This window comes from Erinaceus europaeus, chromosome 16 (genome assembly GCF_950295315.1).
Source record: "Erinaceus europaeus chromosome 16, mEriEur2.1, whole genome shotgun sequence".
NCBI classification, from domain to species: domain Eukaryota; kingdom Metazoa; phylum Chordata; class Mammalia; order Eulipotyphla; family Erinaceidae; genus Erinaceus; species Erinaceus europaeus.
In genome coordinates this window covers 3,953,200-3,976,580 of record NC_080177.1, presented here as the reverse complement: position 1 = coordinate 3,976,580, position 23,381 = coordinate 3,953,200, and the positions used below count along the sequence as shown (strand labels likewise).

Genomic DNA, 23,381 nt, shown 5'->3' with positions numbered 1-23,381 from the left:
AATTTTTAAATTTATTATTTTATTTGATAGGACAGTGAGAACTTGAGAGGGAAGGGGGAGATAGCGAGGGAAAGAGACAGAGAGATAACTGCGGGGGGGTGGGTGGTAGATAGCATAATGTTTATGCAGAGACTCTCATGCTTGCGCCTCCGAAGTCCTAGATTCAATCCCCGCAACACCATAAGCCAGAGCTGAGCAATGCTCTGGTAAAAAAAGAGAGAGAGAGAGAAGAGAGACTTGCAGACCTGCTTCACCACTCATGAAGCTTCCCCCCTGCAAGTGGGAATCGGGGGCTTGAACCTGGGTTCTTGGGCATGGTAACGCATGCACTCAACCAGGTGCACTACCACCCAGTCCCTCTCATCTACAATCTATCTCATCATCTAGCCTTTGTCAGTTATAATTTTGAGTGTAAACCTGACATTGCATCTTTGAGTTTCCCATTTTCCCTCAAAGATTCTTCTGGTTTCTGTGAGGGAGCCTGGGCAAAGCTAATGTTGGGGGAGGGTGGTGGTTCTGTGCACGCTTATTTTTAAGTACACCTTGGGCCACCAGGGGACAGCACCGATCCTGCATTTGGAGCCCTCAGAACTGTGATGCGACATTAAAAATTACATGTTTCATTTATTTATTAATAAGAGGAAGGCTAGAATGTCACTTTGGCATGTGCAGCCCCAGGGATCGAACCTGCAGCCTCATGTTTCCAAGCTGGGCAACTGCACCACCTCCCAGGCTGCTGTACTAAGGACTTTCCACTCCACTCTGTTGGTTTGTAATGGTCTTCTTATCTGTTTGTTTAATGAGAGTGAGAGAGAACCGGAGCATCACTCTGGCGTATATAGTGCTGGGGCTCAGACTTGGAACCTCACACAAGTCCTGCTCTCTACTTGCTGAATTCTCTCCATAGCTGCTGTATCTTTGCTGGTTTTGTATTTGTCTGTTTTTTTTTCCCTGAGTTGGGGCCCTCACACATGTGTGATTCCACGGCTCCTGGAGAATTTGCTTCGGGGAGAATGCATGGGGTCATAGCAGCAGAGCCTCCCCAGTGTGTGGCGTCTCTCGTGTGGGGCTGGAGTTTGAATGGAGGCTTGTGCTGGGCAAGGCACTCACCCTGCCCCATGAGTCCTTTCTGCAGGCTCTCAGGCCTGCAAAGAGCGCTCAGGGAAGCTATGTGTAGTTTTCATTCCTTCTGACATTGAAGCTAGGAATCACATGATGGAAAGGCTTTTATTTATTTATTTATTTATTTATTTATTTATTTATTTTAATTGCCTTTACTTATTGGATAGAGACAGCCAGAAATCAAGAGAGAAGGGGTGATAGAGAGAGGGGGAAAGGCAGAGAGACATCTGCAGCACCGCCTCACCACTTGCAAAGCTTTCCCTCTGCAGGTGGGGACCAAGGGCTCAAACCTGAGACCATGTGCATTATAGCATGTGCACTCAACCAGGTGTGCCACCACTTGGCCTCTGGAATGGCTTTTTTTTTTTTACTTCTAGGGTTATTGCTGGGCTTGGTGCCTTACGAATCTCCACTGCTCCTGGAGGCCATTTTTTCCTTTTGTTGCACTTGTTGTTTATCATTGTTGTTATTTATTTATTTATTTATTTGCTTCCAGGGTTATTTCTGGGGCTCGGTGCCTGCACTACAAATTCACTGCTACTGGAAGTCATTTTTTCCCTTTTGTTGCCCTTGTTGTCTATCGTTGTTAATATTATTGTTGTCATTGTTATTGGATAGGACAGAGAAAAATTGAGAGAGGAGGGGAAGCCAGAGAGGGGGAGAGAAAGACACCTAAAACTGCTTCACTGCCTATGAAGCAACTCTCCTGCAGGTGGGGAGCCAGGGGCTCGAACCAGGATCCTTATGCCGGTCCTTGTGCTTTGCGCCACGTGTGCTTAACCTGCTGTGCTACCGCCCGGCCCCCATCATTGTTATTATTGTTGTCACTGTTGTTGGATAGGACAGAGACAAATGGAGAGAGGAGGGGAAGACAGAGAAGGGGAGAAAAAGATTGATACCTGCAGACCTTCTTCACCGCTTGTGAAGCGACTCCCCCCCAGGTGGGGAGCCGGGGGCTCGAACCCGGACCCTTATGGCGGTCCTTGCTTTGCACGGTGTGTGCTTAACCTGCTGCACTACTGCCCGGCCCCCTGGAAAGACTTTTATAGGCAGGCCCTGCCCCCTCATTTCCCAAATTGTCCTCATTTTTCAGGAACAAGACTCCCAGAAGGTGATGCTGAGAACTGAACCTGTGACCTTTGAGTCTCAGGCATGAGTAACCGATGTGCTATTTCCCAGGCTCCGTTCCAATAGGTTTTACCCAAAGTCACATGGCTTGTGGATAGTAAAACAAAGCTTTTTTTCCCCAAATGTTTTATTTATTTATTGAGTAGAGACAGAGAAGAATCAAGAGGGGAGAGGGAGAGAGATAAAGAGACAGAGACATCTTCAGTACTAATTCACTGCTCAAGAAGCTTCCCCTGTAGGTGCTCGAACCCATGTCCTTGTGCACTGTAACATGAGTGGCAGAGTAAAGCTTTGACCCTTGCATGACCTGGTGTAAGTGCTCCATGAACTAGGACACACACTGCCCGGGTGACCGGTCCAGGTCGGGACTGTAGGGGCTTCTGCTCCCGAGAGTGTGCCATGTCCCAGCCTGCTGGCTGTCGTGTCCCCACAGCAAGTTTACTTCATGTCTCGAGGTCATTTTGCTCATTAGTAAAAATGTGATGATTACATGACACGGTGACAATGCCATAAGCATTTGGATTGTTGGCTATGCATGTGTACGCTGGGGCAGGAGAGATGGCTTAGCTGAGAGGGCGCTTGCCTTGACCCTTGCCACCACATGGGACTGCTGCAGCACCATGGGAAGCTCTGGTTACTATGGTCTTTTTCTCCTTCTGAATGAAAACATCCAGGAGTAGTGATCAAAAAAAAAAAAAAAAAAAAAAAGGAATATGTCTAAGGGAGAGAGCCTATTGGTTATGCAAAGGGACTCTCATGCCTGAGGCTCCAACGTCTCAAGTTCAATCCCCTGAACCACCATCAGCCAGAGCTGAGTTGGGCTCTAATAGAAAATAGAAAAAAAAATGTGTAGACTGAATGGCTTGAGAGTGGGAGAGATAACATAATGGTTATACAAACACACTCTCATGCGTGAGGCCCCAAAGTCCCAGGTTCAATCCCCTGCACCACCATAAGCCAGAGCTGAGCAGTGCTCTGGTGTTTCTCTCTCTGTGTGTCTCTCTGTATCTCTTTCAAAAATAAAATAAATAAAATATTAAAAAAATAAGCCTGCTTACCTTAAATTTATAAAAAGAAAAAGAAATTATTTCTTTAAAAAAATATTTATTCCCTTTTGTTGCCCTTGTTGTTTTATTGTTGTAGTTATTATTGTTGTTGTTGTTGCTGTTGGATAGGACAGAGAGAAATCAAGAGAGGAGGGGAAGACAGACAGTGGGAGAGAAAGATAGACATGTGCAGACCTGCTTCACCACTTGTGAATCAACTCCCCTGCAGGTGGGGAGCTGGGGGCTCGAACCGGGATCCTTACACTGGTCATTGTGCTTTGCACCATGTGTGCTGCGCCATGTGTGCCTAACCTGTATGACTCCCAAGAAATTATTTCTTGATAAAACTATTTGGGACAAATCACGAGACTATTTATTTTCTGTCCAGTGTTTTTTTCTTCCATTTAAATTTATTTATTTATTTGGTGCTGAGCAGGAAGAGTGAGAGTGAACCAGAACATCACTCTGGCATGTGGTTGTGGGGGTGGGGAGTGGGGGGTGGAGGGGTGGGATCCAGCCCGGGAATTCAGTCCTTCATCTGTGCAGCCCCCTCCTGGGTCTCTCTCCAGTGTTTTTTTTTAATATATAAACTTTTTTTTTTCTTTAACCACAGCACTGTCCAGCTCTGGCTTATGATGGTGCGGGGGATTGAACCTGGGACTTTGGAGTCTCAGGCATGAGAGTCTGTTTGCATAACCATTATGTTATCTATCCTCTGCCCTGTGTTTTTTTATTGTTTTATTATCTTTACTTATTTATTGGATAGAGACAGCCAGAAATCAAAAGGGAAGGGGGAGATAGAGAAGGAGAGAGACAGAGAGACACCTGCAGCCCTGCTTCAGCATTTGCAATGCTTTCCTCCTGTAAGTGGGAACCCGGGACTTGAACCCGGGTAACGTGCTCGCAACCAGGTGCGCCACCACCCAGCCCCTCCAGCATTTTCTTGATGCGAAACACCAGTGGCCTGGGTCCTTAAGTCAGAGGAAAGTTCCAAAGTCACTGTGGGAGGCAGTCATGCCCCCTCCTCCTTGTCATCGCAGAACTGAGCCTGTTACCCGAGCCAGTTCCCCGGCTGTTGTAATTTCTTTCGAGTAGCGCGTAGGTGAGTCTTGACGGGGCCATAGTTCAGGTGTGTAGTTAGTCTTAGGTGAATGCGCCAGAGCTTTTCCCACGGTGCCTGTGGGTCCACTCGGGCTTTTCCCAGGGCGGCAGACAGCAGGTGCATGCCAGGTCCAACTTCCCTTGTCCGCGCCCCCACCCACCTCCCGCCACCCCCACCCCGATTGGCTGCTGGTGGAAATGGGCGTGGCCACAGGGCCCGGCCCATTTCCTCTAGGCTGCTGGCGGCTCCGCGCCCACCCCAGGGCTGTTCGCCCTGCAGGGCGCTCCGCGTGATGAACTGAACTGAACTGAACTGAAATGCTGTGCCCCTGCATTCCAGGCCCAGCTCCCTGATAACCGCAGAGACTGTCGTGCAGGGTTACATTGGTCCACCAGGTGGCGCAGGGGACTCTCCAGGGCCAAGGCCCGAGTTCAGTCCTCTGTCCTGGATTTGGCATAGTATGTGCCAGAGTGGTGGTCTGGTGTTTTCTCTTTCCCTCTCCCTCTCTCTCATTAATAATTCTTTAAGGGATATTGTTTTACAAAAGGCAGTCTTTTCATTTAGTCTTTGCTACAGAATCCCTCCCTTAGGGTTTCTGTAGCTTCTTGCAGCTTCCAGAGCCAATCTTCCAGGCTATATCAGATTTCTCCAGAAACAGCCGCCCACTCCCTTCCTGTTCCACTTAAATCCCACGATGATATACTCCCCTGCTTTCTTCCTGCACACTGCCTGTCCTTTTGTTCCTCAGACCTTATAGAATTTTTATTTGTTTAGGGCAGAGGTAGATAACCTAATGGTTATGCAAAGACACTCTCATGCCTGAGGCTCCAAAGTCACAGGTTCAATTCTCTGCACCATCATAAGTTAGAGCTGAGCTCAGCAGTGCTCTGGTAATAAGTAAATTCCTACCTGCGTGGGGGAAGCTTTACAAATAGTGAAGCAGTGCTGCTGGTGTCTCTCTCTCTCTCTCCCTCTCCTTTCCCTCTTGATTTCTCTCTGTCTCTAGCCAATAAATAATAATAATAAGCAGAAGTTTATTTGTCATTTTTCTTTTTTTCCTTTTTTAAATATTTATTTATTCCCTTTTGTTGCCCTGGTTGTTTTATTTTTGTAGTTACTATTGTTGTTGTTATTGATGTTGTCATTGTTGGATAGGACAGAGAGAAATGGAGAGAGTAGGGGAAGACAGTGAAGGGGAGAGAAAGACAGACACCTGCAGACCTGCTTCACCACTTGTGAAGCAGCTCCCCTGCAGGTGGGGAGCCGGGGCTGGAACCGGGAACCTTATGCCAGTCCTTGTGCTTTATGCCATGTGCGCTTAACCATTGCACTACCTCCCAACTCCCTATTTATTTATTAGTGAGAGAGAATGAGAGAGCATGGAAACCGAGTGTCACTGTGGCACATGTAATGCCAAGGATTGAACTCAGGACCTCATGATTTTATGGCCAATGCTCTAACCACTGCACCACCTCCTGAGCTACACCACATTGTATTTCTACTTCCTTTTCCACTTGTCTCATCTAACCCACCATCAAAACCTCCAAAACGTATTATAAACCCACTTGCTTCCTTTCCTCCCCAAGAGGTTGGAGAGAATGCCTTCTGCCACCTCGTCATTTCACTGACTTCCTGTCTCTCACTTTGTCCTCTGCGCCTCCAACCCCTTCTCTCTTTCTCTAGACAGCAGCAGCCAGAAGTCTTTCAAGCGAATGAGTCAGATCTTGCTGCTGCTCTAGCTGGGAACCTTCTCACCCCTCTGGGCTGCCCCGAATGGATGAAATCCAGACCCTCACCACAGCCTGAGGCAGCCCCTCGCCCCACCCTCCCTGGTGACCTCAAGTCTGCTGAATTCTCCCTGGCTCACTGCACTTCTCTCATTGTGGCCTCTGGTGTCTCCTGCACACTCCTCAGGGGTGTCTGCACTTGCTTGGTCTCCCCTGCTCCAGCCCAGTTCTGCGAGGGTCTGCCTGTCACCTCAGGTCCCAGCTGAAGCCCTGCTCTGCAGTGACAGTGAGGCTGGCCCTGCCACACAATGTTGCTAAAATGGGCTTCTTTGGTTCTGTTGTTTTCGTGGTTTTGTGCCCTGGGTGGACCACAGTGGCTGGGACATGGCAGGCTCTCAGCAGAGAATCACTGTGTGCAAACATTGAGGAATAAGGAAGCCATTCTCTGACCCCTGCCTCTCTCTCTCCTTACTGTCTCTCTAACCCATCCCTATAGATTCCAGGTCACAGACCTGACTCTGAATTCATGGCCTCCCATCTGGATTTCTCTCTCTCTCACTCTTATTAAATTTTTAATTAAAAATTTATTATCTTTATTTACTGGGTAGAGACAGCCAGAAATCTATGGGGAAGGTGGTTATAGAGAGGGAGAGAGACAGAGACACCTGCAGACCTGCTTCACCACTTGTGAAGTTTTCCCCTTGTAGGTGGGGACCAGGGGCTTGAATCCAGGTCCTTGCACACTCAATCAGGTGCACCACTGCCTGATCCTTCTACCTGGGCTTCTTAGAAGAGCAGTTTCAGCCCCACCCCAGTCATTGCTCAGGACCTTCTGGGTGGCATTTTTCTGGGATCCCCATACTGCCACCACATACACACATGATCACCCCAATTTGTCTCCAGTTCCTCCCGCTCACGAGTCAGAAGTTTCTCCTAGTTCTCCCTTTTGGCAGTGCTTCCTGTTTCTGGACTCCTGCTGGCTTCCCCACCACTGGCCCAGCAGTTGACACCCTGACACTGCAAACTGCTCCAGCTCCCTGCTCCAGGGACCAGCTGTCCCCACATACTGAACCCTTTCTTTAACATCCTGGACATGTCTACACCCCACCCCACCCCGACCTCCACCACAGGGCCTCAAGCAGACACCAGAGATCCAGGGAGCTTCCCTCCTCCACCAGCTTCCTGTCAGTCAAGACAGGCCTCACAGACCCCTACAGTGCTCCTTGTACACCTATTCTTGGTTTTGGTGCATTTACCAGGACCTGGGGGTGAGGGGTTGGGGGGCTGTTAACATATGGGATTCTCCTGTTTATTGGTCTTGCTTGAGGACAAGGGCCTCAGCCGCTGAGCTCCTATAGTCTGGCAAAACCATCAAGGCAAAATAAGTAAAGAAAAATATGTTGAATGAATGTATGTGGTGTGGAGGTAACCTCCATGCATAGGCGGGGGTTGGGGGGGCTGTTCTGAGGCCGGTGTGGTTATCAGAGCAAACAGTGCAAGCTGAGCTGACCGTACCCCCATCACCCCCCCCCCCCACACACACACACACATATACACACAAACACACACACTGCGGTGGGAGGCTTCAGTGCAGCAAAGACCTTCTCTAGGGGCTTCGGCTCCCTCCCGTGGAAGTTGACTTTCAAGATGCAGGGTACTCAGAGCATTCCCGGCCGCATCTCTTTTCTCAGACCCCAGACTGGGGCTTCTCTGGATGGGAGAAGCGCCCCAGATAGCCTGGGGGCCTAGACTGGAAGTGGCTTTGGGAGCCAGAGTCAAAGCAGGTCATCATCGATCCCACAAGCACTTAATTCTTCTTGGAGGCCCTGCCAGGGCTGGCGGGCTGGGGTGGAGGGTCAGGAGGAGTTTTTTGGGGGGGGGCGCTGGAGGCTGGAACGCAGTCACTTTCTTTGTGCCCTATTTCCCAGAGTGAAGAGAGGGTGTGGGGAATAACTGGCGCCCTTCTTGCAGCCCCTGCACCCCATTCCCCAGCAAACTTTCGAGGCTGCAAACTCACCAGTTGGATAGGGGGCCTCATGGGGTTTCTCAAATATTGGAACCAGCGCGGGGCACAGCTCTGAACAAAGTCCAGAGAGGGAGGAACGGTGCATCTGGGGGCCCCCCTAGACCCCCAAAGTCCAGCTGTTGTTAGATGACTCTCCGGATGGTGGCCCAGGCCCAGCCCTGCCAGCGGGCTCCGGGGACAGGAGGGCGTTGGAGAGGAGGACAGCCTCTTGGGGTCACCCCTCTCTGGGCCGCGCAGGGTGGCCTGGCTTGACCGGGTAGGTACCAACCATGAGCTCCTGGGCGCTGGCTCGGTCCCGCCCCCGCCCCGCCCGCATCCTAGTCTGGGACTCCGCCCGCCCGCCCGCAAGCCGGTCTCCGCCAGGGCCACCCCTCCCTCCGCAGGCCGGGGAAGCCGGTCTCCCCCCGCGCCACGCCCTCTTCCTTTGGCCACCCCTCCGGCCCCACCCCACGCCGACAAGGCCCCGCCCCCGGAAGGCCCTTCGGTCACAAGCCCCGCCCTCATCTCGGGCCCGCCCCTCGCTCGTCCTCCGTTATCCCTACATCCAGTCCGCTGGCCACCTAGGCCACGCCCCCGTGAGATCGACCAATCATAATATGCTCCGCCGATAGAGGCTCCGCCCACGAAAACACCGCTCCCTGAAACCCCGCCCCCGGCTCGCCCTCGGTCTTCCCTCTCTGCAGTCCCGGTAGGCCCCGCCCTCTTCTCAGTCCAACCAATCCCGATCTACCACGCCCACCACCCCGATCACGCCCACAACCCCACCCGATCCCAGAAAGCCCCGCCCCAAGACAGGTCCCGCCCCCGAGGGTGCCAGCTAGTCCCCGCCCGGCCCCGCCCCGGCCCCCGGAAGCCCCTCCCCTCACGGCCCCGCCCCCCCGAAGTTTCTTGGGGCCCCAGCGGCCGGCGGGCCAGAACGCAGAGAGCCGCCGCCCGGCCGGCTGTGGATGGAGGCGGCGGGCCCTGAGCTGCTCCGGGGCTGAGGGGCAGATAGCAGGACCTCGACTGGCTCGCCATGGAGGAGGAGGTGAGGGCTGGTCACGCCCGGGGGGCCCTGGCCCGGGGTCTCTTGGGTCTCATGGCGGCTGAGACCGGGGTCTCAGGCCCTTGTTCCCTCCCCCCCCCTCTCCCGCGGATCTCGGGGACCCCCCATCTCGAGCCCCCAGAAGGAGCTGCAGATGAGGTGGGGGGGTGGTCAGGGGCTGGACCTCGCACCCCGCAGAACCTCCTCCTTTCTTCTGGGCATCGGGGGCGGGGACCGATCCCCTGGACCGACGGGGAAACTGAGGCACTGGCCAGTTAGTTGGATGACTTGCTGGAAGTAGCCTGGGTTCAAGGTCTTGAACCCGGGTCACCTCTGACTCCCTGCACTGGACAGGCTGCCTCCGAGGGTGTGTGTGTGTGTGTCGGGGTCCTGAGGCCTCGGCCGCCTCTGCTGTCTCCAGAGAAGTTGCCTTGTCCTCCTGGAACCCGTCCCCACCCGCGTGGGTCTCCTTTCCCCTACTCTCTCCCCCCACCGGAGTGTCAGGCGAGCCCTGGCCCCACCTCGCCCACATCCTGGGCTGTGGGACCAGCAGGGGCCCTGGGTCCGCCCTCTGGGTCCCGGGTGGGGCCTGTGACTCCCTGCAGCCTCAGTGTCCCAGCAGCTCTGTGGGCCTCTTGGGCGAAGCAGGAGAGGACTTTGCTCCTTGCCCCCGACAGTTTTGGGGTGCTGTGGGGTGGGGGTGGTCTCCCCTTCTGCCTTTCCAGGCCCCGCAGAAGGAGATGCATGAGATTCATCCTTGGGGCCTCACTGGGCAGTTGGGGAGCCCCGGGTGGACCTGCACCTCCAGTGCTCTGGCTTCCTCTGGCTGCAGCCCAGGTCCCCCGGGCCACCCTGCTGCAGGACGGTAGATAAGTCACTTCCCCTCTGCCTGGTTTCCTCTTCCACTGAGAGGAGGCCTGGCCTGCCTCCCGTCCTCTCGCCCACTCCTGGCCCTTCCCAGTGACTGGGTGGGTGGAAGCAGGGGGCAAAGCCAGGCCACTTGGATTTGCTGTGGTTTCTGGGAGGTAGGGTGGGACGTTCCCTCCACCCCCCCAAAAAAAAAAAACCAGCACCCCAGGCTCTGGCTGTAGAGCTGGGCTCTCTGTCGGCCCCACCCCTTCTCCCCGAGGATGTGGACAGGATTACTCCATCTCCTGATCAGTCTTGGCCCCCGATTAAGGGAAGTTCTCTTGGGGCCTCCTGGGCCCCGCTCTGCTCTCTGTCTGGTCCGCAGTCTCTGACTGTGTTCCTTGCTGACATACCTGTGAAGCTGGGGTGCTTGCCTGCCGTCTGCCTATAGCCCCTTTGACTCCTGCCCCCCTTCCTACTAGTTCTTCCGGTGGTGGTTCATGACCCCGCTCCCTCCCAGACCCTCCCTCCCCTCCAGCTGCCACCACCATGTGACCCAGCCACCCTGGTGCCAAACCCCCTCAGTATGTCCTCCCCCGCCAGGTGGGGTTTGGTGAAGACCTGCTGTTCCTGGGCATCGTGTCCTGCGGGCCTCAGCTTCCCCTTCTGTGAAATGAGGTGGCTGACACAGGAACACCATACTCTTTGCACCCCGGCTTTGAGGCTGAGCAGCATTGTGGGGTGTTGCTGCAGTGAGGCTGGGGACCCTGGGTCCGGGTGTCTCTGTCCTGCCTCAGGGTCCTTCCTCCTTGGCTCCTTCCCTCCAGGTGGAGCCCTCCCCCAACTCTGCCACTGGCTCCATGCCTTCCAGCCCCAGGACCCCAACACTCAGCATCTGTGTCTGCCCCAGACAGACCCTCACTTCCTCTCTGGCTGCCCCATCACTGACCTCTGACCTGGTGACTTTCTGGTGGCACCGGATGGAGCATCACTGGGTTGAGTTTGAGGGCAAAGGCCAAGTGGTGCGAGGTGGCCACAGGACCCGCCTGCTGCTCTCTGTCTCTGGCTCTTTCTGCTCGTGCCCTCTGTGCCCAGGGTCCAGGTGGCCTGGCTTTTGTGTTTATTTTCAGAGAGAGAGTGAAAGAGAGGGAGAGAGGTGCACACAGAGACTGCAGCACTGTTCCTCTGCTCATGAGACTCCCTCCCCACACGCCAGTCCCATACTGAGTGAGCCACCTGCCCCCCCCACTTTTCTTTCATTCTTGTTATTTTTTTAATTCCTTTTTTATAATTATCTATTTTCCCTTTTGTTACCCTTGTTGTTTTATTGTTGTAGTTATTATTGTTACCGATGCCATCGTTGTTGGACAGGACAGAGAGAAATGGAGAGAGGAGGGGAAGACAGAGAGGAGGAGAGAAAGACAGACACCTGCAGACCTGCCTCACCGCCTGTGAAGTGACCCCCCTGCATGTGGGGAGCCGGGGGCTTGAACAGGGATCTTTAACACCAGTCCTTGCACTTTGCACCGCCTGCGCTTAACCTGCTGTGCTACCGCCTGACTCCATTTTTATTTATTTATTTATTATTTATTTTTTCCCTTTTGTTGCCCTTGTTGTTTATCATTGTCGTTGTTATTATTGTTGTTGTTATTGCTGTCGTCATTGTTAGATAGGACAGAGAGAAATGGAGAGAGGAGAGGAAGACAGAGAGGGGGAGAGAAAGATAAACACCTGCAGACCTGCTATACTGCTTGTGAAGGGACTCCCCTACAGGTGGGGAACGGGAACTCGAACTGGGATCCTTACGCGGTTGTGTGCTTTGCACCACATGCTCTTAACCCACTGCGCCACCGCCCAGCTCCTTTTTCTTTTCTTTTAATATGAATGAATGTGTGACTGGGGAGGTGATGCAGTGAATAAGGTGTTCCACTCCAAACCATGAAGGCCCCAGTTCAATCTCTGGCATCTCATGTGCCAGAGTAATACTCCCATTAATAAACAAACATATATATATATATATATATATATATATATATATATATATATATATATATTTTAAGCTAAGTATTAATGAGTGAACAGAGACCTCCAGTTCGAGCAGTGGGGGCCAGGATGCACTGAGGGGCTTGGGGGGTGGGCAGGGCAGGCCCAAGAGCTGGCGGATGGGAGGGGAGAGGGCGAGACAGGAAGAGATGGTCAGCGGTCAGCGGAGGAGAGGAGGCTGGGAACAGGGCTGAGCAAGGACAAAACCTTCCCTGTGAATCCTGCCAAGGGGCAGGGCTGCTTATTAAAACTTACTGGGGCCCAGCCAAGCCCTTGTGGTGGGGGTGGGGGGCTCCAAGGGGCTGGGCCCTAGCTCTGGTCAGCCTCCCTATGGAGTGTCACCCCCTCCCCGGCCCCATCTGGGGCTGTGTCGGTCTCACCCTGCTCCCACCCACTCCCCGAGGCCCCGGGCTGGCCTCTCTGAGTCCTGAGTGCTAACCACTGCACTACAGAGCCAGGGCGACTGGCTCCCCTAGTTTTTTCTTTTCTTTGAATTTCCTTTTTCTTTCTTTCTTTGTTTCTTTTTTCCTCCCTCCCTCCCTCCCTCCCTCCCTCCCTCCCTCCCTCCCTCCCTTACCACAGCACTAAAGCTTCCTGCAGTGCAGTGGGGGCCGGGTTTGAACCTGGGTCATGCACGTGGAGAAGCAACGCACTATCCAAGTGAGCTATTGCTCTGGCTCCCTTCCAGATATATTTTCTCTTTTTCCCTTTCTAGTTTTGTAAATTGTATTTGATAGAGACTGAGAGAAATTTATAGGAAAGAGGGATAGAGGGGCAGAGAGACACCTGCAGCCCTGCTTCACCACTTAGGAAGCTCTGCCCCCCACAGGTGGGGACTGAGGGCTTGAACCCGGATCCTTGCATATAGTAGTGCATGCAGTTAACCAGGTGTGCCACTGCCCAACTATTTTTCTATTCCCTTTCTTTCTTCCTTCCATCCTCTATTCCTCTTTCTTTCTCTCTTTCTTTCTTTCTTTCTTTCTTTCTTTCTTTCTTTCTTTCTTTCTTACTAGAGTGCCACTCAGCTCTGGCGTGCCAATCTTGTGCCCTCCCCCTGGCCCTGGACTTGTTTCTTTAAGTGACCTGGCCCTGTGGTCACCCGGAGGCCCCCCTCGGAGGTCAGCATCCAGGCCCGGGGGCACTGCAGCCTTGCCTCAACACTTCTGGCTGGCAGGAAGTCAGGCCATCACCAGCAGCGAGCAGGCAGGGGAAGTCACAAGTGCAGGGACTTCAGTAACTGGGGTGTGATCCTTGGCATGGTGGGTGGGATGCCCCAAAAGGCAGGAGGCAGGAGGCAAGTAGGATGGGGCGGGAGTGGGCAGCAGCTTCACACCCCAGGGCCCCCGGCCATGTCATAGGGAGACCTGTGTCCGAGGTGGCTGTGAGCAGCTGCAGTGTACAGAAGGGTGTGATGTGTGGATGTGGGGTTTCCCATTTCCCACGACATCACCCCTTGGCCCAGCCTAGAGCCAGCCTGCAGGGCTCTGGAGGGACGAGGGCCCCAGGGCACAGAGCCCTTGAGGGCTGCACACAGGGCTGGGGAGGGGGAGGAGTGGATGATGTGGTACAGTTCCGTCCCCCCCCCCAAGCCTGAAGTCCCCTCTGCCCACATGCCAGCCTCCACTTCCTCCCTCTTCCATCTGGGAAGACCGCCCAGGGCTGTCCCACTTCCTCATTTCTCCCGCTCTCTACAAGTCAGGGTGTGACCCTGTGTGTGTGTGTGTGTGGGGGGGGTCCCTCACATTCCTGGGGCCTTTGGGGGTGCAGAGGCCCAGCACCTAAGCCCTTGTTGAAAATTCTGAGCAAAGTCGGAGAGATGGTTCCCCTAGAGCCACTGGGTGGCAGTGACAGCCACAGTGACTCTTCTGCCATTCAATCAACCCAGGGGTGTGTTCTTATGTGTTTGCTTAGTTACTTATTAATGAAAGGGAAAAGCAGAGCATCACTTTGGCTCATGTGATACTGGGGATTGAACTCGGGACCTCATGGTCAGGAGTCCAGTGCCATATGCACTGTGCCACCTTCCAGGGCTGCTCTGTGCATCAATTAAAAAATTAATTAGACTTATTTATTTGTTGGATAGAGGCAGCCAGAAATCGAGGGGGAAAGGGGTGATAGAAAGGGAGACAGAGAGACACCTGCGACACTGCTTTGCCACTCACAAAGCTTCCCCCTGCAGGTGGGGACCAGGGCCTCAAACCTAGGTCCTTGGGCATTGCAACGTGTGCTCAACTAGGTGTGCCACCACCTGGCCCCTGTGTGTGAAATTAAAAAAACAAAGTTAAAGATTGAATCTGCTATCTTAACAGAATGCGGGAGGTCAAATATTTATTTAAAGATGTATTGCAAATGACGTTGAGTGAGTGCTTCACAGACAGTGAGAGAGAGAAAGAGAGAGAGAGAGAGAAAGAGAGAGGACTCTGGTATAAGCAGTGCAGGAATTGAACTAGGAGCTCTAGGCTTGCAAGTTCCATGCTCCACCAGCTGAGCTCTTTCCCTGGGCTGCTGTAAGAATATATTTCTTTTTCTTTTTTTTAAATTTATTTTTAAATATTTATTTATTCCCTTTTGTTGCCGTTGTTGTTTTATTGTTGTAGTTATTATTGTTGTTGATTTCATCCTTGTTGGATAGGACAGAGAGAAATGGAGAGAGGAGGGGAAGACAGAGAGGGGGAGAGAAAGACAGACACCTGCAGACCTGCCTCACTGCCTGTGAAGCGACTCCCCTGCAGGTGGGGAGCCGGGGGCTCGAACCAGTATCCTTAAGCCAGCCCTTGCGCTTTGCGCCACCTGCGCTTAACCTGCAGCGCTACCGCCCGACTCCCTTATTTTTCTTTTTATCAGTTCCCTGCTTAGCTCTGGTTTAACGTGGTGTTGGAGATTGAACCTAAGACCTCAGAGCTTCAGGCTTGAAAGTTTTTCTTCATAGACACTGTGCTGTCTCTCAGGCTATGCAAGAACATTAAAGTAATAATAATAATAATAAATGACCAAGTTCAGGGCATCCCAGGCATGGCTTTGGATGTCATGTCTTTATCCCAGGCACCAACATGCAGGAACAGTAATCTCAGATGCAGGGAGATCAGTTGGCAGTGTAACCCCTGCCCTTACTCTCCATTGCCCATTTCACAGGTGGGGAAACTGAGGCTCAGGTGGAATGGCTTTTTGTGGCCTGCATGCCTGGAGCCTTAGAGAGCAGCAGGGCGGTTCCTCACCCCGCCCCACACAACCCGCCCCACCCAACGCCGCAGCTCCCCAGCCTTGCCTGGGCTCACCCTTGCCTGGGCAGCTGTGCCCCAGGGTGCCCCTGGGGAGAGGCTGGAGCCTGCTAACCCTCTTGCTGCTTTATGCAAATGCTCGTGTCAGATTAGTACTCATTTCCTGCTAGGTGTCCTCTCTGGGTGCTACCTTCCCCCCACTGTGGGGACAAGTCCCAGGAGCCAAGTGGTTAGCAAGTTGGGTGTATTTTTATTTTCATTTCACAGGTCTTGCTTGAGCGGTACCCACAACATGTAAAAGAGCAGTGTTGGCTACTGGGGACCAGGCTGAGTTTACCCCAGCTGGGAGCCTGGAGTTCATCTCCAGCTGGGGCTGGAAGGCGGGGACCAGGGCGGGGACCAGGGCACCTTCACTGGGCTCTTTGCAGGAAACAGGGCTTCTGGGACCTGCTTTCCATTCTGCCTACCTCCTCCGATGCCAACCCTGCTTGACATCCTTTCCTCCAGGAATCCTTCCAGGGGCACCCGTCCCGAGTCAGTTCCCACCCGGCCCCTCTTCACAGGCTTGCCATGTCCTCAGTGTCACCTCTGGGTGCTCAGCTCCTCCTGCTGCCCTGTCAGCTCTGTGTAAGATATCACCTTAAGGTGGCTGCTCTTGTTACCTCTGAAATCTCGTGGCCAGGGCGGTGGCTCATCGGTGAGAGTGTAGGACTTGAATGCAGAAGGCCCTGAGTTGAAGCCTCAGCAGCATTTATGCCAGAAGGGTGCTCTGTTTCTCTCTCTCTTAAACAAGTTTTATTATTATTATTTTTATTATCTTTATTTGCTTACTGGATAGAAACAGCCAGAAATTGAGAGGAGGGAGGAGATAAAGGGGAGGAGACAGTGACACCTGCAGCCCTGCTTCACCACTTGTGAAGCTTCCTCCCGAAGGTGGGGACCGGGGGCTCGAACCTGGGTCCTTGTGCACTGTACCATGTGCACTGAACCAGGTGCTCCACCACCCAGTCTCTCTCTCTCTCCCTTCCCCTCCCTCCCTCTCCCTCTCCCTCCCTCCTCTCTCTCTCTCTCTCTCTCTCTCTCTCTCTGTGTAATGTGCAAATAAACCTCAAAAAATAAAAGGGTGTCCCGAGGGAGTGGTTAAAGCATTGGACTCTTAACATGAGGTCCTGAATCCCATCCCTGGCAACGCATGTGCCAGAATGGTTTTCTGGTTTTTTCTCTTTTCTATCTCTGTCATTGATGAACAGAATATTAATAAATAAATGGTGCCCAGGGTGTGGGAGGCTGGGAGATAGCTCACCCGGCAGAGTGCATACTTTATCGTGCTGAGGACCCAGGTTCAAGCCCCCCAGCCACCACACAGGAGTGCTGCACAAAGGGGAAGCTTTATGAGTGGTGGGGTCAGGCGGCGCTGCCTCCCTCCTTTCTCTGTCTGTCTCTCTTCTTGCCTTTCATCCTCTAGCTGAAAATAAAAAGTGGGGGGGGCAGGCAGTGGTATACCTGATTAAATGTACACAGTACCATATGTAAGGACCTGGATTCAAGCCCCCTGCTTCCCACCTGTGGGGGGAGAGCCTTCATGAGCAGCGCAGCAGGTCTGCAGGTTTCTTTCTCTCCCTCCTGGTCTCTCTCTTCCCTCTTAATCTCTTCGTGTCCTATCAAATAAAAGAAAGAAAAAAAAGTTAAAAAAAAAACTGAGAGACTCACATACCAGACTTGCAGACTTGCAGAAATCACAGACCCAATTTCTTGCTCTCCCCTAGAGGAGAGCTGAGCAGCGCTACATAAGAAACATCTTGCTAGAAACAATAAATTAATGGGAGTTGGACGGTAGCACAGTAGGTTAAGTGCGGGTGACACAAAGCACAAGGACCAGCGTAAGGATCCTGGTTCAAGCCCCAAGCTCTCCACCTGCAGGGGAGTCGCTTCACAGGTGGTGAAGCAGGTCTGCAAGTGTCTCTCTTTCTCTCCCCTTCTCTGTCTTCCCCTCTTCTCTCCATTTTTCTCTGTCCTACCCAACAACAATGACACCAATAACTACAATAATAAACAAGGGTAACAAGAGGAAATAAATAAATGAATATATATATATTTTAAAAAGAAACAATGAATTAATGATGTGTAAACCATATCTCAATAAAAGGCCAAGGAGGGGCCAGGTGGTGACACGCCTGGTGGAGAGCACTTGTTAGAAGGCTAAGGGACCTGGGCTCAAACCGTCCCTACCTCCCCACCTGCGGTTTCGGGGGAGCTTCTCAAGTGGTGAAGCAGTGCTTCAGCTTTCTTTCTTTTTCTTCTCCACTTTCACCCTTTTCTCTCTCAATTTTTCTTTGTCTCTATCCAAAATGATTTGCTTAAAAAAAAAAAAAACAGAGCCAGGGAAGCTGCTCATCTGGTGGGGCCTAGGACTTGCACACCAGAGGCTCCTAGTCTGTCCGCTGAGCTGCATGTCCTAGAGTGATGCTCCAGCACCTTTCCCTCTCTCTTTCTGTCTCATCCTCCCTCCCTGTGTGGGTGCAGGTGGGTCCCCGGCCCAGCGTCACATCCTGGGGTGCTCCAGCCATGTCCCGGTGCTTTCTCTCTCCAGGGCGTGAAGGAGGGTGGCGAGAAGCCCCAGGCGGCTCGGATGGCGGACAAGGAGGGCTGGCTGAAGAAGAGTGGTGGCGGGCTCCTGGGGCTCTGGAAAGACCGCTACCTGCTGCTGTGCCAGGCCCAGCTGCTGGTGTGCGAGAGTGAGGTGAGGCCGGAGGGGGCAGGGGGCACAACCCTCTGCAGGGGCCTGTGGACACCAGGGGCTCCTGGGAGTGGACGGACATGTAGGGGGACTTGCCTGAATCTCCTCAGCCTGGCGTGGACACCACCACTCCCTGTCCCCCAGCTAGGGAGAGAATGCTCCAGAAACCTGGAGCTGGCATCTTGGCAATGAGAATAGCGATCCCGGGCCACCCCCCAGGCTCGTCAGGGCTCTGCAGTGCCAGCCTCATGCGCCCTGTGGTGCTGGGACAGCGAGTACCGCGTCACATTCTACAGAGGCCCTGATGAGGCTGGTCTGGTGACAGGTGGCAGCTGGCTGTTCGTCATCTCAGTGACTGGGCCCTGGGGCCAAACCAAACCACAGGACCTTAGTAAGCAAACCCCCAGTCAATGGCTATTTAGTGGAAATGTCTAAAGTATGTTTGCCAGCCTCTGACACACACACACACACACACACACACACACACACACACACACACTGCCTCTAGGGTTATCACTGGGGTTTGGTGCCTGCACTAGGAATTTGCTGCTCCTGGCTGGTGTTTTTTTTTCCCCCTCCACTTTATTGGACAGGACAGAGAGAAATTGAGAGAGGAGGGGAAGATAGGGAGATAGAAAGAGGGACACCTATGGATTCATTGTGTAGGCACCAAGTCCCAGGGATAACCCTGGAGGCAAAAAAAAAAAAAGAGAGAGAGAGAGAGAGATACTGAGACCAGAGAGCACTGTTCAGCTCTGATTTACCATGGTGCTGGGGGATGAACCTGGGACCTTGAAGCCTCTGCCTTCTTCAACATGGGTTCTGGCCTGGCCTGAGTCTCGGTGTCATCAGACCCCTTACTTTCCAGCCTTTCTTCTTTAACCCAGGCTGCCCGCTGCTGCTGCTGCTGTCTCCGTGTCCCTTCTGGAGCTTTAGAACTTGGGCTGGTACGGGAGTGAACAGTGGGCAGTAAAGCCACCGGGAGGCAGTGCAGTGGAGGCTTTTCATCCTCCAGCTTGAAGTCCGGAGTTTGATGCCAAGACTGAATGCTCTGGTTTTCCCCCCACCCACTATTTATTTTTCTTTTTTAAACCAGAGCACAGTGCATCTCTGGCTGATGGTGGTATAGGGGATTGAACCTGGGACTTTGGAGCCTCAGGCATAAGAGTCTCTGCATAACCATTTTGCTATCTACCCACTGCCCAGTTCTCTCTCTCTCTCTTTCCCTCTCCCTCTCTCATTTCTTCTCTCATTAATACATAAGTACATTTTTATTTTTTTAAAGTTCATATTTTATTTTTCTAATTTTTTTTTATTATCTTTATTTAATGGAGTCAGCCAGAAACTAAATGCGTAGGGAGAGAGAGAGAGGGAGAGGGACACCTGCAGCACTGCTTCACCACTCACAAAACTTCCCCCCCCTGCAGTTGGGGACTGGGGGCTTGAACCTGGGTCCTTGAACACTATCATATGTGCACTCAACCAGGTGCGCCACCACCCAGCCCCCATAAGTACTTTATTAAAATATTTTGTTTATTTATGAGAAAGATAGGAGGAAAGAGAAAGAACCAGACATCACTCTGGCACATGTGCTTCTGGGGATCGAACTCGGGACCTCATTGCTTGAGAGTCCAAAGCTTTACCACTGCGCCACCTCCCAGACTACCATAAGAACTTTTTTAAAAAGCAAAATAATATTGGGCATTAAAGAAGAGGCCCTGAGAGACTCTGGGGAAGAAAGGGGCTTTTACTGTGGGTGCTGCTTGGGTTCTGGAGGGCAGGGTGTTGGGGGCCTGGTGCACAGAGAAGGGGCATTTCTTGTCTGCTTTGACAAGTGAGATTGGTGGGGGGAGTGCAAACTGGCCTTTCCCCCATCAGCCTCTCAGGGCCTCAAATATTAGAGTCCCACCAAGAAAGATGGATAACCAGATCTGTGTGTTTGGGGGTGATGCCTCTGGGGAGCAGTTATCTGGCTCTCCCAGGTCTCCAGACTTTTGGAATTGGGGTGTCAGAGAAGCTGGAGGAGGAGGAGGTGAGGGAGGATTAAGGAGTGGGGGTGGCAGACAGCAGCTCGCCCCCACCCCCAGATGTTTAGTGTTGCTGTCAACTCCAAACTGGGCCAGCTGGCTATGGAGACAGCAGGGCAGGGGATCTTTTTATATGGGGGAGGGGATGTCCCAGCTGCCGCAATGTGGAGTGACAGCAACCCCCAGCTGTCAATGCTGCCAGACCAGTCCAGGGCTGCCTTTCCACATCTGGGCACAGCTGGGGAGCAGGAAGGATCCCACATCCTCCAGACACGAAAAGTCCAAATCACGCTGTTAAAGAGAAAGAAAGAAAGAAAGGAAGGAAGGAAGAAATCAAATCATGCTTTCAAGAGTTCCACCCTGGGTGGGGGGTGATGTTTGATGTCCCCCAACCCACCCCCAACCCGTGAAGAATTGAGAAATGCTTATCCACACAATTCCTCTTTCTTCTTCTTTTTTAAAAAATATTTATTTATTCCATTTTGTTGCCCTTGGTTTGTTTTTTTTTTATTGTTGTAGTTATTGTTGTTGATGTCATTGTTGTTGGATGGGACAGAGAGAAATGGAGAGAGGAGGGGAAGACAGAGGGGGGAGAGAAAGACAGACACCTACAGACCTGCTTCACCGCCTGGGAAGCGACTCCCCTGCAGGTGGGGAACCAGGGGCTCGAACCGGGATCCTTACGCTGGTCCTTGCGCTTTGGCCACCTGCTCTTAACCGCTGTGCTACTGTCCGACTCCCATAATTCCTCTTTCTGACGTAAAGTGTTAAGCCAGTGAGGCTGACATTCTCAGAATGCAGCCCCCACCCAGGCCCAGGCCAGCTACTCTGTCAGTTTGTCTAAGCTGGAGAAGAGCCCAGATGATTCATCGCTGGGGAGTGAGGTGGAGGGGGAGGCGGGACACACTGTCCTGGGGAACTGGGTGTGGAAATGGACTGACTTTTAAAAAAAGAATTATTTCTTTATTATAATTATTATTTTTTAAAATTTCTTTATTGAGGAATTAATGTTTTACATTCAACAGTAAATACAATAGTTTGTACATGCATAACATTTTCCAGTTTTCCATATAACAATACAACCCCCACTAGGTCCTCTGTCATCCTTCTTGGATCTGTATTCTCCCCACCCACCCACCCCAGAATCTTTTACTTTGGTGCAATACGCCAATTCCAGTTCAGGTTCTACTTGTGTTTTCTTTTCTGATTTTGTTTTTCAACTTCTACCTGAGAGTGAGATCATCCCATATTCATCCTTCTGTTTCTGACTTATTTCACTTAACATGAATTTTTCAAGGTCCATCCAAGTTCGGCTGAAATGGTGAAGCCATCATTTATTATAGCTGAGTCGTATTCCATTGTGTATATATACCACAACGTGCTCAGCCACTCATCTGTTGTTGGACACCTGGGTTGCTTCCAGGTTTTGACTATTACAAATTGTGCTGCCAAGAACATATGTGTACACAGATCTTTTTGGATGGGTGTGTTGGATTCCTTAGGCTATATCCCCAGGAGAGGAATTGCAGGATCATAGGGTAGGTCCATTTCTAGCCTTCTGAGAGTTCTCCAGACTGTTCTCCACTGAGGCTGGACCAATTTACATTTCCACCAGCAGTGCAGGAGGGTTCCTTTGACCCCACACCCTCTCCAGCATTTGCTGCTGCTGTCTTTTCTGATGTATGACATTCTCACAGGAGTGAAGTGATATCTCATTGTTGTCTTGATTTGCATTTCTCTGACAATCAGAGACTTGGAGCATTTTTTCATGTGTTTCTCGGCCTTTTGGATCTCTTCTGTGGTGAATATTCTGCCCATGTCCTCCCCCCATTTTTGGATGGGGTTATTTGCTGTCTTGTTGTTGAGATTTGCAAGTTCTTTATATATTCTGGTTATTAGCCTCTTGTCTGATGTATGGCATGTAAAGATCTTCTCCCATTCTGTGAGGGATCTTTTGGTTTGGGTAGTGGTTTCTTTTGCTGTGCAGAAGCTTTTTAATTTTATGTAGTTCCATAAGTTTATGCTTGTCTTAGTCTTCTTTGTAATTGGATTTGTTTCATTGAAGATGTCTTTAAAATTTATGCAGAAAAGAGTTTTGCCAATATTTTCCTCTAAGTATCTGATAGTTTGTGGTCTAACATCCAAGTCCTTGATCCACTTGGAATTTACTTTTGTATTTGGTGAAATACAGTGTTTCAGTTTCATTCTTCTGCATGTTTCAACCCATTTTTTCCCAACATCATTTGTTGAGGAAACTCTGCTTTCCCCATGTAATAGTCTTGGCACCTTTGTCAAAGATTAGATGTCCATAGTTATGGAGGCTTACTTCTGAGCTCTCAATTCTATTCCATTGGTCAGTATGTCTATTCATGTTCCAGTACCAAGCAGTTTTGATGACAATGGCCCTATAATACAATTTGAGATCTGGGAGTGTGATGCCTCCGGTTCTGTTCTTTTTCCTCAAAATTGTTTTGGCAATTGTAGGTCTTTTCTGGTTCCAGATAAACATTTGTAGCATTTGTTCTATTCTCCTAAAAATGTGGTTGGGATCTTGATGGGGATAGCCTTAAATTTGTAGATGGCTCTGGGTAGTATATTCATTTTGATGATCTTAATTCTCCCAATCCATGAACATGGAATATCTTTCCACTTCTTTGTGTCTTTTTCAATTTCCTTGATTAGTGACTCATAATTTTCAGTATACAAGTCTTTCACTTCCTTGGTTAGGTTTACTCCAAGATATTTTATTGTTTTTGTTGCTATAGTAAAAGAAATTGATTTCTGGATCTCAATTTCTTCTAGCTTAGTGTTTGCATAGAGGAATGCCACTGACTTTTGAATGTTAATTTTGTAGCCTGACACCTTATTGTATAGCCTGATGATATCCAAAAGCTTCTTGCTGGATTCCTTAGGTTTTTCTGTGTATACTATCATGTCATCTGCAAATAGGCAGAGTTTGACTTCTTCTCTTCCAATCTGTATCCCTTTAATTCCTTGCTCCTGCCTGATTGCTATGGCAAGAACTTCCAACACTATGTTGAATAGTAATGGTGATAGTGGGCAGCCCTGTCTAGTACCTGATCTGAGGGGAAATGCTTCCAGTTTTTCACCATTGAGTATGATGTTGGCTGTAGATTTGCTATATATAGACTCCACTATCTTCAGGAATTTTCCATCTATTCCCATTTTTTGTAGTGTTTTGATCATAAAGGGATGTTGTATTTTGTCAAAGGCTTTCTCTTCATCTATTGATATGACTATGTGGTTTTTGATCTTGCTTTTGTTGATGTGGTGGATCACATTGATTGATTTACGTATATTAAACCAACCTT

At 51.1% G+C, this 23,381-nt stretch overlaps 1 protein-coding gene across 1 annotated transcript in view; it reads left to right on the top strand.

The window, feature by feature from the left end:
• The first annotated feature begins 9,044 nt into the window (after window positions 1-9,044).
• PLEKHO2 (pleckstrin homology domain containing O2) overlaps window positions 9,045-23,381 on the top strand; it is a 35,414-nt gene continuing 21,077 nt past the window's right edge. Inside the window, exons 1-2 of the mRNA XM_007532365.3 lie at window positions 9,045-9,178; window positions 17,876-18,025. Coding sequence (XP_007532427.1) covers window positions 9,167-9,178; window positions 17,876-18,025 — 162 coding nt within the window. The 5' untranslated portion in view covers window positions 9,045-9,166. The remainder of the gene's footprint in view (window positions 9,179-17,875; window positions 18,026-23,381) is intronic.